General features: G+C 43.4%; 1 protein-coding gene across 3 annotated transcripts in view; it reads left to right on the top strand.

Annotated features, from left to right (window-relative positions):
* The first annotated feature begins 795 nt into the window (after nucleotides 1-795).
* Nucleotides 796-18445, top strand: part of Frmd5 (FERM domain containing 5) — a 268059-nt gene continuing 250409 nt past the window's right edge. Inside the window, exon 1 of one of the 3 annotated variants that reach the window (XM_028878724.2) lies at nucleotides 796-2296. In XM_028878724.2, the coding sequence (XP_028734557.1) occupies nucleotides 2195-2296 (102 nt within the window). In that variant the 5' untranslated portion in view covers nucleotides 796-2194. The remainder of the gene's footprint in view (nucleotides 2297-18445) is intronic. The other 2 variants (XM_028878723.2, XM_028878722.2) reach the window with 2 other exon arrangements.

Genomic DNA, 18445 nt, shown 5'->3' with positions numbered 1-18445 from the left:
GCCTTCTACAAAAGTGCTTCCTGCTTGAAAATTTCCATTCTTTCCCAGTTATACAACAAGGCTGGACTTAATAGACTATCCTTTTTAACATAGTAGTGATTATACTTGTCTACAAGACCTTCCTGAAGTTCTTAGTTTCTTTATGGATCTCCCTTGGAGTTGTAGATATAATAGACTGCCTGTTAATTCCATTTTTCAGTTCATCGTTTATAGAATGTCTACATCTGTATTCTAGGCCCCAAGTTACTTCCCAGGTTATAAAGTAGACCGCATTTGAATCTTTGGTTTTCGTTTTGTAACTATGTCAGGATTACATTGAAAAGAGGAACCTCTTCCCATGCCTATTAAATGCGGCAAGGGAGCAGTCCACGTTACTAAGGTGATGGGGGTGGGGGTTATTGGAATCTAAAGACACTGGTGAAGCATGCAGTAAAGGTCAAGAGCCAGCTAGGTAACACATGCCTCTAATCCAAACACTGGAGAACTTGAAGGGGGATCCATTTGGAGGACATCTGAGCTACATAGTGAAACTTGTCTTAAAAACACAAAGGTTGGGGATGTAGCTCAATATTAGAGCTACCCCCAAGCCCTTAACTAGCAAATGCAAGGTTCTGGATTTGATCTCCAAGTCCAGGCAAGTAAGTAGACAAAATTAAATTAAAATCAAAATAGGTCAATTTTTTTCTAGTCTGGTATAGGGGTTTTAATATTGTGTTTTGAAGATATCATAAGAGCATACAGGTAATAGGAAATTATTAATAATTCATTATTTTAAACGGATATATTTCTCATAGCACTAACGTTCTGCATTGACATTGTTTCAGAGCTGGATCTTGTCACCCGCTAGGCCAGTGTTCTACCACTGAATTACATCTCTATTCTAGCCTGATTCCTTTATGACATTTCCTTCCATTGAAATCTTTGAGGGTGGAGCTAGTGAGATGGTTCAGTGGGTAAAGGTGCTTGCCAGGCTAGTCTGGCGACACGAGCTTAACCACTGCAAACCACATAAAAGTGGAAGGAGAGAACTGATTCCACAAAGTTGTTCTCTGACCTCCACACTTGTGCGTGGCCCCTGGGTGTTCATATTCCCCGCACGCGCACATGATAATATTACTAATCATAAAATCTTTGAGGGTGAATATGTCTCTGAGTGAAGTTCTGGGAAGGAACTTTAAGTCTGCAGATGTGGAGAACACAAAGGAAAGAAAGCATCTCCCCCTTTTCTTTGTGTGCTGTACAGCTCCTGACCTATTGTGTTTTGCTGAGGAAGTCTGAAGATGCAGTAAATCTTTCTGAAAGTGCAAGGAAAGGTCCATCACTTCCTGTTCCTAGCCCAGCGATGGAGCACACCTCAGGCTCCTTTTGTCTTCTGATAATAAAAAGGAGGGTTAGAGCGCAGGGATTTCTAGGCGCTAAATCCGGGCGCTTACAAGCTTCCGTGGTTGCAGCGGTGGAAGTAGCTATTGTAAGACAGATGTTCACCAAATTAAGGGTGCGCAAGAACAGGGGCCCACGGAGCAGACTTAGGGTAGCGCACAGGTGGGGGCAGCCGCCTGGTCTGGAGTCGTGGGCGCCTGTTTTCTGCAGGTGCTGCCTCCTCGCCTTGGTTTCCAAGAGGGCAGGAACCGCGCGTTGCAGGGTGCAGGACTTGACTCCTGGAACAGTTCACAAATGTTATTCCAGGTAGCAGACACCGATCTTGTCAAGTGTCCACACATGGCCCAGCCGAGGCAAACAGCATTCATACCAACCACCGCCCGCGAAGGGAGCGAGCGAGGGCTTGGGACGCTAGAGGGCTGGTCCGACTGGGTTCGGTACTGCTGTTTTGCGATGATTGCTTCCTCAGCCCGCTCATCATCCCTATTCCCTATCGTGATTGGCTCTTCCTCCTGCCAATCGGTTCCGCCGCGCTGACCTCCATTGGCCCCCTACCTAGGCCCCGCCCCATGAGCTGGGCACGGGCACTGGGGCGCCCGGGAGAGAACCCAGCTTGCTTGGGGCTTGGGGGGGAGGCGGTGGTGGCTCTGGAGAAGGAAGAAGAGTGGGGCGGGAGGAGGCAGCGGCGGCGATCCGGCCAGGGTGATGGTACAGGTGCCAGGGCCCGGCGCGGAGCTGCCGCGCTGAAGGGCGACGGGTCCGGAGTCCGCAGCGCCGCCGCGTCGCTCCCGGGGACGGGCGAGCGGGCGGGAAGATGCTGAGCAGGTTGATGAGCGGCAGCAGCAGGAGTCTGGAGCGCGAGTACAGCTGCACCGTGCGGCTGCTGGACGACAGCGAGTACACCTGCACCATCCAGGTCAGCGCCGCGCCGCCCGCCCGCCCGCTCGCGGGGTCCCGCTCCCTAGACTCGGCCAAGTTGGCGGGGGGCCGCCGCCCGGGGTCGCCCCAGCTCTAGCCCCGGCGCAGCGCTTTGTCCGCCCCGCAGCCGCACCGCCCGGCGCGCGGCATCCCTGCCCGAGCTCAGCCGGGGGCTGGTACCACGCGCCGCGCGCCCCTGCGGGGTGAGTCGCGTCCCGCACCCGCAACTCCTCTGCTCTGCGCCCACCCGGGCGGAGGACCCCGGGTCTTGGCTCCTCCAGCCGGCGGATAGGTAGCACCTTTGGGCGGGCGTCCGGAGCTAGGCGGGCAGGGCAGGAGACGCCTGCCTGGGTCGCCCCGTCGGGACGCGGGCTGAGGTTCCCCCCGGCCCCGCCAGGCCCGCCAGCCAGCCTTTATCTCCCTGGTTGGAAGGATAAAGGTTTATGTCATAATTTCTCTCGAGCGTTTGTGAGTCAGACGGAACGCGCAGCCCATGCAGAGTGGCCTATTGAAGGCGACCAGCCCTCTGTGCTTTGAGGGGTTAGCTCCCTTCCTCGTCTTTTGATCCCCAAATCTCAACGTGTTGGTAATTTCTGGGGGTGGGGGGCGTGAGGCAAAGATTTAGCAACAAGTCCCAGAGATTTGGAGATTGGCAGTGGCTGGAAAGAATCGGAGACTTATAGAAAAGCCAACAATGCAATAATGCCGCACAGCATTTCTTTCAGATCCTGGCGTTTTGAAAGGATTTTTTACAACCCCTGGCTTGTGTCCCTTCACTACTGCTGTGTGGCGCGTCAGGAGTCATATAGTGTTTTCCCCAGGAATGCAGTCTCTCCTTTATAAAGTCAGAGATTGAAAGCACCGATAATGCTCTCGTGTTTAATTCTTCTACCAGAGGACCGACCCTGCGCTCACCGCCAGAAACTGCTCTTTGTGGAGAAGCAAATTGAGTTAGACCCGGGAGGGTCTCACCTGATCCCTTTCCTTTCCCCGCAAGAATCTGGAGGAGGCTTCTAGGCTCAGATGTGACAAAAACTGCTGCCTAGACCCTACCCGCAGGATGCCCCCATCCATCCATCCATCCATCCATCCATCCATCCATCCATCCATCCATCCATCCATCCATCCATCCATCTTGCCGACAATGCTCAATAGCATAAAATAGAGACGTGTGAGAAAGACGCTCCAGTGTCTGAGAGCAGCTGCCTAATGCTGACGGTGCTTAGTTCAGCCTGCCCCCTTCCAAGGACTCCCCTCCCCAAGCCCTGAGCTTAAGTGCTGACTGCTGCCAAAGATCCAGGAGAGTAGAGGGAGAGCACAGACTATCTTTTGAAGGCTACTTAATACAGATTAAACGCCCATAAAGATGCTAGCCATTAAGTGAAAGGGCTTTTGTAATTGGCTATGACGGAGAGATGGTATGTATTATTTCCCTCCTCGATGGCGTGCTACTTTTTGTTTCTATGGTGTCATTGTTTCTATGTACAGTTTTCTCCCTGTTTTGTTTTAATGGAGGAGGAGAAAACATGGAATTGACACCTTCGCAGTGTGAGTACACTGTCAAGAGCTTTTAAAGTCTTTCCGTTTAAAAATTTAACAAATGTGTACAATAGCCTGCCGAGGGCAGTGTGAGGTTTAGACTTCATAAACCTTAAGAATACTTCTGTGGTATATAGTGACATAAAATTTCTCCAGTAGATCATTAACTCTTGCCAACGTGTAGAGATTTAAGGAAACATCACTCCTTGAAAAACGTTTATAATCTTCTGGTTTTAGGTATCAGGAAAGGCAACTTTTGATTCTCCCTTGTCCTCAGAGCCAGTGAGGTTGATTAGTATTGTAATTGTGGATGGTTCTTATTGTCACTGAGAAAAAATATTTTAAAGTTAAATTGGACTTATTGGAGTAATGTTTACTGTATTCTACTGTTCGTGTTCATTTTTTGTTGCTCTTATTTTTATAATTTAAGGTTATAAAAATTAGTCATGGCCCCTGTACACAGGCTAGATGTGTTAATCATTGTATGTGGCGATTCTGGTGCCAACTCTAAAACAGAGGAATTATAGCATATTTGCCATTTTTTACACCACTATTTAGATAGTATTTTGCCTTTGTTTTTATCCATATGAGAAAAGGTTTGAAAAAAAGACAATTATCTACAGGACTCTAATATTTTTCTATATGCAGCTTTTTAAACAAAGCATTTAACTTTTCTTAGCAACTTTCCCATTTTATATTTCTACTGTGTGTGTGTATGTGTGTGTGTGTGTCTGTAATGTGTGTATGTGTGTGTCCACATGTGCTTACTTGTTAAACACTCGGTGCAGTTTTAACATGGGAAAGAGGGATGGGCTTCTTATTTAGCTAAGCATTATTTTCAATACTTTAAGAATAGCAATACTGTATGTTTTAAATCTTTTGTCGATGGTTTGGACTCCTTTCTCCTTGAAGTGTTATACTTTCATTTAGATATGGTGTCTATTTTAGAAATATTTTTATGGCTTTTAAAATAGCCAGAGACCATGTAGGGCAATACAGAATTAGAAATATACCAGTGGGTTGGTGTCATGAAAGCCATGTTTGGTAAATTCCAGTTGTACAGCAATTCTGTCAAGGTATTGCTTTAGCGGCATTTCATAATGCAGTTCTAGTGAGCTGGCCTTCAGGATGTGATTATTAAGGTAACCAGAATGTCTTCTATCTTTGCGAAGAAGATTCTCCCAGGCACAGGCCTACTCTTTCATCCTTTCTGATATGGAAATGCATCTGTAGACCAGGAGAAATGAAAGTATACATAGGAGGATTGTAGGATAATTGCTCCCCTGTGAAGAACATTGTTAATAGCCAGTTTTGAAGGTCATTGCCTCAGACATTCAGATCTGATCCACATTTTTGACTCTTCTGTTTTTAATTTTTGCAAATCTGTATTTATTTTCCCCATTTACTACCTGACTTTTTATTTGGGAGAAAATAGAAAAAAATGAAATATTAAAATACTAACTAGTATTGCTGAAGTCAACCTGAATGGAATAATTTAAATGTCTAGACATGCTTTGTCCTAAGGAACACACTTTTAATAGTTTATGTATTATTTAGGACATAGTGCAGACGTTTGGGAGCAATAGCTATTGGACAAATAAGTATTTTCAAAAGAGGCATTATAATATTTGGGGGGTGATAACTGAAAGATGAAACCACCTTAGAAATGAGTTAGATTTTATTTGGGACACATGAAAACCACAGATGAAGCAGCCAGGTTAAGCAGATTTTTCAGTTATAAACAAGCTGTGTGTGCAGAGGCAGTTCTGTAGGGGGGGCAATGCTTGGATTTGATTGTGGCTCAACTACCTAGTCATTTTGAGACCTAGAGTGAGGGAGGGAGGGAGGGGGGAGGGAGCACATGAGTGGGGTTCTGGGCTTGCCAGGGATCTCTGTGTTCATTGTACCTCATTTTTCTCACAATGGCATTATGGACTGATTATATATCCATTGTACTAAATGAGGAAAATGGGATGGTGGATTGGTGGGTGGGTCCTGTGCTGAATGGCTGATTATATGCTAAGCATTCTGTTAGACACTTTGTGCCTTACAGGAAAGAGATGGGTAGTATTGTTTCGATTTTATAGATGAAAAGGCAGGTCCCAGAGGTCAAAGGAATTTATTTATTGTTAGTAGGTGACCTTACTGTATTTAAACCAATGTCTTTCTAATTCTTAATCTTATTCACTCTCTATTTTGACTCTCTAAATTGCTTCCTATTTTCCTACCTTAATTTTTTCATATATACAATGGAAATATTAATGCTTATTTCATAGCAAAAAGAAAATTAATTGGAAATATTACAAATAAACAAGGAACATTAAAACACAAAACAGAATTGAGAATTTTTTTTTTTTTTTTTTTTTTTTTTGAGACAGGGTTTCTCTGTGTTGTTTTGGTGCCTGTCCTGGTGGCTCTGTAGACCAGGCTGGCCTTGAACTCACAGAGATCCATCTGGCTCTGCCTTCTGAGTGTTGGGATTAGAGGCGTGGGCCACCACTGCCTGGCACATTGAGAAATTCTTACTTAAAAAAAAAAAAGAAAAATAAGTCAGATTAAATCATAACTTGTCTTCAAATGATTTCTAGTTAGTCTCAATGAAGTTGTGAAATTCCATCCTGGGATAGTATAACTCATTAGACCTTTTCTTTAAAATTTAAGAACTTGGGCTGACGAGATAGCTCATCAGCTTGCTGCCTAGGCTGATGACCCGAGTTTGATCCCAGGAGTCCCCACGGTAGAGGGAGAGAACCAACTCCTACAAGCTGTTCTTTGACGCCCCAGCCCATAAATAAAAACCCCACGAGTTCCCATTTCTCTCCCTCTGTCTTACCTATGTCTTTGGCTTTAGGAGGATGCTTATTCTTTGGACTATGGGTTGCCTTTTCCAAGAATTTCTGCTTCCTATTTTATAAGTGGAGCCCTTGGTTTCATTAATGCAGAAGTTGGTAGAAAATTAGGATAATTTTATTCACAGAGAAAAACACAAAGATGTTGTATTTTCATGAATATTGATTTTTTAAAAAAATTACTTAACAGGTAATTATGCTGTCTCAGGATCTGTTACAATAGCAAGTCAGTTAGTCTCTAGCTCTTGAAATTAAGATAAGTATAAAGTTAGCCTCCCAGGGATGTGGGGATGTGGGGTGGCTTGGGAAAGAAGGCTGGGGGGGGGGGGGAGGAGGGAGGAGGGGGGAATCTGTGGATAGTATGTGGAGTGAGTAGAAAATTTCTTAATAAAGACAAATGAAAGGAAAAAAAAATTAGCCTCCCAGAATCCTAAAAACACTTGTATTGCTTCTTAACTTCAGTATTAAATATTGTATAAAACTAATTAGATATTGTATAAAATATATCTTCTTGGCACAGAAGATAAATTCTGGATCCTTGACTGTCTCCTCATTCTTTCTGTTTATGGGGTGGCAGCAGCGCTCCGGGAATCCAGAAACATGCACCACAACAGATTTTACTTATGGGTATTTGTATGAATTTGCATTCTGTTAAATGCTTGGCATGAATGTGCTAGATGAGGCAATTCAGCAAACCATGTAATAAAAGAACATGAAATTTTGAGTTAACTTTGTAGCCCAGAGACTCATTTATCATAGCTGCGCTATCAGCAGCAGCACCCATTATAAACAGACTTTTGTTTGTTTGTTTGAGATCGAGTCTCTCTGTCATGTAGCTCTGGCTGTCCTGGAACTCACCATACCGACCAGGCTGATAGCGAATTCCCAGAGATCCACCTGCCTCTGCCTCCCAAGTGCTGGAATTATGGGTGTGCAGCCACCACACAGGCAAACAGACATTTTTGTTATGGATTTGCAGTGGTTTATGCCCAGGTTTGCATATGTGATGTAGTATCAGAAGCAAGGAATTAATTTTTGGAAGAACTTTAATGATAATATAATTTATTGCTGTACTAAATTGATCAAAAAGCTTTTTTTTTTGAGAATTATACGTTGGAACTTATAAAGGATGAAATAAGAGCAAGCTGTAAGGTTGTGAACCTAAAAATTATAGCACCTAGCTTGAGGCCTCTACCGTTCTAGATTAAAAACAAAACAAAAACAAAAACAAAAAACAAAACAAAACAAAAAAACAACAACAAAAAACCCCCAAACCATTTGTTTTGATTTGTGCTGTATGATTGCAGTGGTGATACCCCCAAATTTCATGTACCTGAAAACAATAAACATCTCCTAACTCTATAACTCCTTTTAACCCATCTCTCCCAGACCAGTTTTCTAAGGTCAGGTGTGTAAATGTGGTATGTATGGGGTCTTCGGCATCTCCGATAACGCTGCACTTGTCCCTTGTTGAGTGCCTGGTACCCAGTCAGTAAGCATGGTCGGGTTTTTCTCGTGTCCTTCGGGGCTTCTTCCCCATTCCTGCAGGCATAGAGAGCCACAGCAAATGAGCACTGTGTCAGTGATGTGCTTCATGGAACCTTCGTGGCCAGCCGGCATTAGCGCTTTGAATGCAGCATCCCTCACAGCTGCATAAAACTCTTTGGCTCCTATCGCCAAAATCATTACTCCACAGAATAGGATGTGGACCTCCAAGTAAACTGTGCTGCCCGGCTGTCCTAGTGAGGGCTACGTCGAGGTGAAGTCATCTTCGACAGACAGCCTAGTCTATAACATGCTGTCTGAACTAGCAGACCCTGCTTCGTGGAGCAGCTCCCTTAGGTGTGCCTTGCCAGGGCTCATACAACACAGGTGAATTTGGAGAGGGTTGATGATCGATACCCTGCAACTCTCTCATCTGTGTGGTGCTCAGAGTGGTAGTGATGATCATCTGGTGGCCTGATAGTCATTGTCCCTCTTGCCTTCTGGCTTTGATCCTTCAAACTCAGGTCATCTTTGTGTGTTTTTTGTTTGTTTATTTTGATTTTTATGCAGCTGAGCAATTTGAGGAGCACTGAGCCATTTTCATTCCCATGTTGCTGGGTGAGTGTTCCTCCTAAGGTCAAAATACCCAGTCATACGTCCATTCTAGCACTGAAACAGGTCTTCTATTCATTTAAGACTCTGGTGTAGTGACCAATACCTTAAATACTATCTTAAATATAGGTAAGGTCAAAGATGGACCATGGAGAACAGAATTGAAGAGTACTTATTTCTCCCATGCACCTGCTCCCCCCCCCAGTGTGTGTGTGCGCGCGCGCGCACGCACGCTTAGATTGAACTTAGATTCCTTAATTGTTCTCCACTTTATTTTTTGACAGAGGGTCATTCTCTTAACCCGGAGTTCACCAGTTTAGCTGGATTAATCGGACAGTGAGCTCTGGGAACCCTGTCTCTGCCTCCCACACAGGTGCTGCCATGCCCAGCTTTTTATGGGGGTGCTCGGGATGCAAACTCGGGTCCTCTCACGTGCACAGCAAGCTCTTTGCTGACTCAGCCATCTCACCAAGTCCCTTGAACTCCAGTTTTTCTGAGACTGATCCCTAGAGGTAAATCATGGCCTCTTCCAAGGCTGCTGTGTGATTGGCCCTCACTGATGCGAGTATTCTGACCGGTGTAGACCAGTGTGTTTGTCTTTCACCAGCTGAAATGATTTTTCTTTATTTCTACAGATGGTGTTTATGATCTTTCCAACTTACTTATGTTTTAGGTTTGAAAGACAGGAACTTGGTGAAAATCTCTAGGCTTTTTTTGCCTGTGGATACAAGACAAAACAAACAACAAACAACCAAACAAAAACAATCAAAAAAACCCCACAAACGTGAATCAAGTTTTCTAAGGAGACCCTTCCGTGCCATGCTCATACAGGAAAAATAATTGGGCCACATGCTTGGCACCCATTGAGTTTTTGTACAATAGTGCCATTCACTGGTCTACAGAAAACAGCCCATTGACAGTGATGGTGGCTGTCACCCCCCTACCCCCGCCTTCTGACTACTTGCATGACCGTGACCTCATCTACTGATTTGTATTGAGAAGTGCTCTGGACCACTCCAGAAGTGCTTGAAGACTCACTCTGAGTGCCAGTGATCATTTCAAAGCCCCAGAAAACTATTGCCTACTAAGGGAACCCATTCAAGAACAGAACAGATTTAGCTGTCTCATGCATCATTCAGAGCATCTTCCTATTTTATAACTCATAGCTCCCACTCCTTTTGTAGAAACTGTGAGCCCTGTCAAAAGCATGGAGGATGGAGTAAAGTAAGGAATGGATAAAGCCAGTGGTTTTCAAAGTCTGATTGCTGGACCACAAAATTACCATGTACTCAACGGGGTACTCACTAGAAATGTAAATTCTTGGCTCCACCTCAGCCCCAGTGAATCAGAAACTGGAGATCAAGCTCCAAAACCTTACATATGTGTGTATGTATGTGTGTATGTATGCATGCTCATATGTGTTAGGGGTGTGCATACATGTGTGTGCTCATACATGTGGAAGCCAGGGGAACAAACTCTGATGTTCTTCAGGACCACCTACCATTTCTGAGGCACAGTCTGTCACTGGCTTAGAGGTCACAGAGTAGGCCAAGCCAGGGATCTCCCTGTCTCTTCTTTCTCACCGCCGAGATGACAAGTGTGTGCCACATGCCAGGCATTTCTTTTGTCAGAGGGGTTCTATGGATCAAGCTCTGGTCTTTGTGCTTGAAAGGCAGGCACTTGGCCAACTGAGCAACTGAGCCATCTTTCTACCGCCGAAGCCCTTTAGAACAAGATTTCCAGGTGGTTCTCATGTGGCCTAGGTTTGAGAGGCCCTGCCTGACTATGGAGGCCTCACGGGCAAGATTAACAAGTCTTGTTTATTGGATATAATTTCTAATTTTTATTCTTGGATGATCTTACTCTCTCACTTTGTTTGCACATATGCAGACCTATCTTCAGGTTGGCGAGATTCTGGAGATTTTGTTCATCATACCACTTTGATGTTACATTTATCAGTTTCGTGTTCTTCATCTCCTCTCTTAAAAATGATATGATCATTGCATACTTATTTACTCTATATGGGTGTTTTACCTGTATGTATGCAGTGCCTGTGGAGGCCAGAAGAGGGCATCAGATTCCCTGGAACTGGAATTATAGACAGTTATTAGCCATGTGGGTGCCAGGACTCGAACCCAGGTCCTTGGAAGAGCAGCCAGGGCTCTTAGCCACTGAGCCCATCTCTCCAGCCCTTGATCATTGCATATTTATGTATTGTTTTTCAAACACATATTCTCCATAACTTAGGGAGTACAGGGAGAAAGACATAGTAAATACCTTTGTCATTTAATTTAACAAATTACAATTTATAAGCTATAATCATCATTGATTGGGGGCTCAGGCAGCTGATATACTTTGACAGTGCAAATGGGAGAGGGGGTTGGGAGAGGTGGAGGGACTCCAAGTTAGTAAATAGTTCGCAGTGGAGGTGAAATTTGATCTAGGTTGTGAAAGATTGCCAAAGCAGAAAATGAGACTTGGGAATGGAGGGAGGGCATTCCAGGCTGAGTTAAGAAGCTACTTCAGATAGAAAAGCTGAAGATGTCAAGTGTTTAGTTTTTCTTTTACTGTGTTTATCTCACGTACTCTGGTATAGTTGAGTCAAACAACAGAAATAATACTTGCTGAGAGAGAATTACTGTCAGCAAAATTTCAATCATATTTGACAGGTTGAGAGGAATCAGTCCAAACTAAAAATAAATGCATAAAGCTTGTGGTAAATGATGTCTAATTCTAAGACTGTATAACACAAATTAAGATTCCTCACAAAATGATGGTCGTGCATTTCAATCTTAATCCTGTAGCTGTAGCAACTACTTATGAATTTTATTTCCAAGAATCCTCTTCTCTTGGGCACCAGTGTAATGATCAAATTCCAACTTTTAGCTGATGTTTAAAAAAACTGATGGACTCAGCTCTGCGTTGGCTGTGCAGTAGCAGTTAAGAAATGTGACGCATGAAGCCCTAAAAAGCCACATTTGAACATCTCTGTCCCTAAACCTGTGCCCACCAAAAATAGCTTCTGTAGATCACCAGGACATACTTCCCTGGATTCCCCAGGGAACCCCTCCCTGCCAGCTCTGAAGTTGCCAGCCCAACCCAGGGTGCACTTCTAGCGCTGAGCACAGTGCCAGGCCACAGCTTTGGAGATGGGAACCTCCAAGAAAGGAGCGCCTGGCATTTGGGCAATCAGCGTTCGGCAGATTGCCAATGCTAATAGGTTATTTTGCTCTGGAAAAAGAAGGGATCGTCTAAAGTCCGATGCATGGGGGATAGCTGACACTCTTCTGTTGGAAAGATTAAGGGAGTTTGCTAAGAAGTGGTATTATGGGAGCCAAAAATTTAGCGAAGGCACTTAGGCCCAAGACTTGAAAAAACTGATAGTGGTATATCAAAACAGCATGCCCCAGTGCACATGCAAATGTCTGGCTACTTCTATTGAACTTGAACCCACACAGTCGCACGTCATAGTCGGAGAATTGTCTGTTGTCACTAGGCTAGTGTAGAGCCCTTTTCCCCTTGCACCCGATCTAACTTACAAGTTTCTAATCTGGGCTCCTACCTCGTCTTGGGATCACCTACATGGAGGCGCTGCCTTCAGCATTCCCTGAGGGTTTCCAGTGCTCTAGGCAGGTGCCATTAAAACTCATGTTTTGTTACACGTGAGCTAGGCAGATAAGAACATTGATCAGAGTACTAGAGAGCAGAATTAATCAATTCACTGAAGGATGCCATGTTTTTCCAGGGATAATTTAGCAGGTGGAAGCACCCACCCAGCCTGCTTTCTTTCAGACTTTTGTCTCTAGAGATATCCAAACCCCAAAGTTAATGTGGATTGGAGTTCTGAAGGTGAGAAGGACTCATGGGCCAGCAAAGATGCCTAGAATATTTTATGTAACAGTGAACCTGCCATTTCACAGTACACAGTCTATGCAACAGGCTAGACCACCAGCTTTTTGGGACGCTACTGAGAAGTTATTCTATGAAAGGAGCTTGGTTGCTGAGAGATAACTTCAAATTACGCTCAGCCTCAGATTCCAGTATATGTGGACTATGTTGGGGAAAAGAAAGTAATTTGCATGGTGTAACTGAAGAACTCTGGCAGTGCCAGATTTTATAAGCAGTGGAAATGCCCTGAAAGCTAACACTCTTCTTTGCTTACCTTTTTATATGTACAAGTGTTTTATCTGGATCTACGGATGTGCACTGCCTGTGTGTCTGGTACCTGTGGAGGCCAGAAGAGAGCATTGGATCCCGTAGAACCGGAGTTACAGTTGTGAACCACCATGTGGGTGCTGGGAACCGAACCCACATCCTCTGTAAGATACCAAGTGCTCTTAACTGCTGAACCATCTCTCCAGCCCCTGCTTAACTTTTTAATTCATATGAGGTGATTTAGACAAGCTTGTTTAAAATGAATAGCCATATAACAGAAATCACATCTAGGAACTGTTTTCTAATAATTTCTATGGTAAAGAAGACATTACTCATATTCTAATTTTAATATTGGCTACATTTGACAGTCTGATTATTTTTTAAGAGACAGATATAATGATATACTGTCTTGCTGCAAATTAGATCTCACAGCATGTCATTATAAAATATTATGGACTATTTTTATTAATAATATATCTTATATTAGATACCTTTACTTGGTGGTTGAAAGAGCATGTCAAGAGAAGTAGGAAAACTATTTTCTCTTCCTCAGATTCCATCCCCTCCCCGCTGGTGTTGAGGTCTAGCCAAGGGTTTTGTGCAAGCTGGGTCAGCAATTCCCCTCTGCGCTGTACTTGCAGATCCCGCAGTCGTCTGTTTTCTAATTCTTTCCTGATGTGATGTTTTTTCTGCTCATCCCTTATCACTCTCTTTGCTTTATGCTAATTTGTTCTTTCGGCCACTCGTTTACTGTGACCTCTCTCATTTATTTGGTGCTGGAGATCAAGCCGAAGGCCTTGTTTATGCTAGCCTCATGCACAGAGGACTATGCAACGACCTCGCTGCCATCTCTAAATTCAGACACAGGTTCGCCTTTGCTGATGTCAAGGCTCTATGTGTGTGCTTGTGCCTTCTTTTGCCGAAGGTGGGAGGAATTGAAAAACAGTAAGCCTGGCGAGATGGCTCAGTGGGGAAAGGTGTTTGCCTCCAAAGCTGGTGGCCTCAATTTTATCTCTGGAGCTAACATGATAGGAAAGAGCCAGCTCCCCAAAGATGTCTTTTAACGTCCACACATGTGTCATGGTGACCCTCAAATCCCCAATGTAGGTTAATATACAAAAAGGCAGAGCATGATATATGGTGATATGTGCCCTTAAAGTTCATTATTAAACATAAAAGTCTTGTATATTTTAGTTAACTGGAACTTGAGATAGTAAGAATAGAAATCTGCCTCGAATAAAGTGACACACCGAGGTTCCAATCTATAAACTTTTGAAAACTTTTGGCTTTGGCTGGATTAGGTGTTAAGTGGAGAATTTTCTATTAACTTTTTTTCTTCTTTTCCAACATGACCCAGTGTCTCTTGTTGAATTTGAGCTCAGGTCTGCATGGGTTCACAGCTGTTCTCATGGCTTTCTGATAAAATAAGCAGGGAGTTCAATGGCTTATGGTGAAAACTTGAGATCTGTGTTAAATGTGTGACTCTTAAGTGATTTTGAGACCCTGGCAGGCAACCCGACCTCCAAGATGCAATGTGATTCCTCCTTTGCAGAAAAGAAGGCTCAGATGGAAGGTCCCGCTGGTCTCTTTTAGCACCAGGCCATTCTGTAGTTCGCAAGAGATTTGTTCATAGCCCAGTGGGTGTTTCTCTGTCTTTCCCTGGATGAAGGATGTTGTGTAGAGCTGCCATCATTCTTAGAGTGAGATGTCAAAGGGAGAGCCTGGAGCCTCTCCTATCTGTGATCTGATCTTAGTTTTGCAGAACACAAAATAACAATTTAATCTCCTGTCTAATACAAGTTACATTTTGGGGGATTGACTCATGTTAGTTAAAAATCCTAAGAGCTCTTTTAAAAATTAATGCATAATCTGAATTGGTTATATTTGGATTAATGACTACTGGTTTCTGCTACCAGAGGCCATGATTTTATCATCAAAGGGGTTGGACAAATAAATTAGAAAGTTGTTTGGAATTCAAATGGTTTTGAGGGATAGTCTTGCAGGTTGTATAACGTTCTCAGAAGCAGTCCCTTTGCATAGCAGTGGTTTAGTAACTATGTATCCAGGAGACTGACGGTCTTTCTCCCTGAATTGCGTATCAGTGAACACTGAGAAGTCGGTAGCTCTTTCCTTTCCACTTTATCATAAAAACTCTTATTCTAACATTAATCAGGTATGACTTAAATATGTTTGTGCTTTTTTCCAAACAGGTTAATTTTTCTGTTTCTTTTCCTTTTTTAAAAAAGGTGTAGACAGGCTGGTGAGATGACTCTGGATAAAAAGCCCTGCCTCAAAAGTACGAGGACCTGAGTTTGAGCCCCGTAAAGATGGAACCAGTGTAAAGGTGGAAGCAGAGAAAGTTGCCATCTGGTTTCCATACACATGCTATGGCATATACATTACTACACACCCATGCATTCACGTGGGCACACACACAAACACACACACACACACACACACACACACAGAGGAAGGGAGGGAGAGAGGGAGAGAGAGGAGAGAGAGAGAGAGAGAGAGAGAGAGAGAGAGAGAGAGAGAGAGAGAGAGAGAATAAGTAAAAGAAAAATATTACTAAGGTCTACACAGGGGATGTGATCTGTTTAGTTTAACTAGGTAACTAGGTTTGGGAGTTTCTTAGGACTTATTTGTCAATACAGTTTCCCCCTTAAATTAAAGAACTTAGCTAGATTACTTAAATTTTTATGTTGACTTTTATTAGTTTATCTTTTACAAGGAGATTGTTTTCTTTTTTTAACTAATTATTATTATTTTTTTAATTTTGTGTGCATTGGTGTTTTGCCTGCATTTATGTCTGTCTGAGGGGGTCGGATCCTCTGGAACAGGAGTTACAGACAATTATGAGCTGCCATATGGGTGCTGAGAATAGAACCCAGGTCCTCTGGAAGAGCAGTCAGTGTGCTTCACCGTGGAGCCATCTCTCCAGACCAGGAGATTGTTTTCTGACTTTGATTTTAAATCTCAAAGGAGAGGCTTCTGACCTGGCCCTCACAGTTATGTCATTAACGGTGTCGTAGGTAATGTTTGCCTCTTCCCGCCTTTCGTTCTCTGACCGGTTCTCACTCCAGTTCAGGGTATCCTGGAATTCACCAGGTAGCCCATGTTGGCCTTGAACTCATGGTGATTCTCCTGTCTTACCCTTCGTACTGGAATCGCAGACCTAATCATCCCATCATCGGCAGCATTCCGATCTCCCCACTGCTGTGACTTCTGGTTTGTTTTTCAGTACTGGGGATTGAAGCTAGGGTACTCTGCGGGTCAGGCAAGTGCTCTACCACTGAGCTGCCGACTTGCTCCTCATGATGGCATGCAGAGGAGACGTTCGCGTTTGCTCTAGAACCTGGTGAGGAGGAATTCTGGACTGCTCTAAAGCTAGTTGTTCTTCTGCTTTCAAGCTTCCCAATACTGTTTGGTGGTTATTGTTTTCACCTTGATAGTGTAAATAAAATGTCACATTTTTGCTTGGTGTCAGGAGAATACTTGAGTCCAGTCTACCCTGGGCAACACAGTATAACCTTGTCTGGGAAAAAAAAGTCAGTTTTTTGGGGGGTGGGTGGGGGAAGATATACATTTACTTAGAATAAAATTTGTACCCTTTCCAGATTTATACTTGTCAGAATTCTGACAATGAACACATGTAGCAAGTGTGTGGTTTCCTGGGCTCCCGTGAGGTCTGTCTTCTCCTCCTACTCCAGTGTCTGGCAACTGTGATTCTGATTTATCTCCTTAGACTTTTGCCTTTTCTATAGTGTCATAATTGTGGTTATGAAGTATGAGTCTGGTTTCTTGCATTTGGCATAGTGCATTTTTTTTTTAAAAAAAAACAGTTTATATCCCATAAAGTTATTGTTTAAGGCCTCCCAAGTGCTGGGATTAAAGGTGTGCACCACCACCGCCCAGCGCATAGTAGTTTTGAGGTTTATTCACATAGTCATTTTTTTCTTTGAGGTAGGCTCTTGTTATATAGCCCAGGCTGGCCTCAAACGTGTAATCTTTCTACTTCAGCCTCTGGAGTGCTAGGATGATGGCCGTATCTCATGGTGCTTGGCTTAGCGCTTTATTATTTTTTTGTTGTCTAATAATTTTTCATTGTATGAATGTACCACATCTTATTTAGCCAGTTATCAGTTGTTAGACTTTTGGGATGTTTCTACATGTTTTGACTATTATGGATAATACTACCTAAATGTTCAGAATATTTTTTACTTTCCCTGGGGTCCATACCTAGGAGTAGTATTGTTGGATCATTTGCTAACTGTTTAGCTTTATTTTTCTTAAAAAAATTGTGTTTCATTCATCAATTGATAATTGTGTGTGTGTGTGTGTGTGTGTGTGTGTGTGTGTGTGTGTATGCGCGCTGTGCCCACATGTGCACATGTATGGAGGTAAGAAGACAAGTGACCGGAGTCTGTTCTCTCCTTCCATCTCTGGGTTCTGAGATTAATTAAACGCAGGCTATCAAGTTTGCTTGCAATAGCCTTTACCCCATGAGGTACCTCAGCAGTCCCTCTCTTTTTTCTTGAGATAATATGAGTCCTGGCTGACGTCACGGTCAGTATGCAGTGCAGGGCAGTCTTGAATTCACGGATTAGTGAATTCTGCTTTAGTTTCCTGAGTGCTGCTGGGATTGCAGGCATGTGCTACCATGCCTGGCATGTGTTTAGTATTTTGAGGAATAGTGAAGTGGTTTTCACAGTATGTGCCTGAGGGTTCCAGTCTCTTCTGTTGAGTCTTCACTCTTGTGTGTACTTTTGACTAAGGCATTCTAATGTATGATGTGCTATCTCATTGTGGTTTTCATTTGCATTTCCTTGACAATTAAATGTTCAGAATATTTTTTAATCCCTTTATATTTACTTTGGGAAGAACTACATATTAAAATCCTTTGCTACTTTATGTGTATATGTTACGTATGCATTCTTTATGGTACTGGAGATTGAGCTCAGAACCATGCTTGTGCGTGCTAAGCAAGTGCTCTACCACTGAGGTATAGCCTCAGCTCTTTTTACTGTTTGTTTAGACACAAGATCTTACTAAGTTGCTCAGGCTAGCCTTGAATTCACTTTCTATCTCAGATAAGCCTTGGATTTGTGTTGTGTGATATTTTGATCATATTCTGACAATAAAGCTTGCTCGGAGTCAGAGGGCAGAGTTAGACTAGCTAACCAAAATTAACCCGAGAGGTCATGGATTGAGGACAGTAGGAGACAGGTAGTAAGTAGTAAGGCAGAGCTGAGGGAGGATCTCAGGCCCTTTGGATTGAGGAATGGAAGAGAGAGGAAGTGGCTGGTGGCTTCTCTGCTTCTCTGATCATTCAGGATCTTACACTGATATCTGACTCCCAATTTTTTACTGATAAAGAATAATTAGATAAATGCATCAAATTTGGGATTCCCCTGCCTTAGTCTCCTAGTAGCTGAAATTACAGGCTTGTGCCCTCTGGACTGGCATGCACATTTTAAACTGGATTATTGTCTTCTCATTGAGTT

Source organism: Peromyscus leucopus, chromosome 4 (assembly GCF_004664715.2).
Source record: "Peromyscus leucopus breed LL Stock chromosome 4, UCI_PerLeu_2.1, whole genome shotgun sequence".
Taxonomy (NCBI): domain Eukaryota; kingdom Metazoa; phylum Chordata; class Mammalia; order Rodentia; family Cricetidae; genus Peromyscus; species Peromyscus leucopus.
This window is presented reverse-complemented; position numbering and strand designations above follow the sequence as displayed.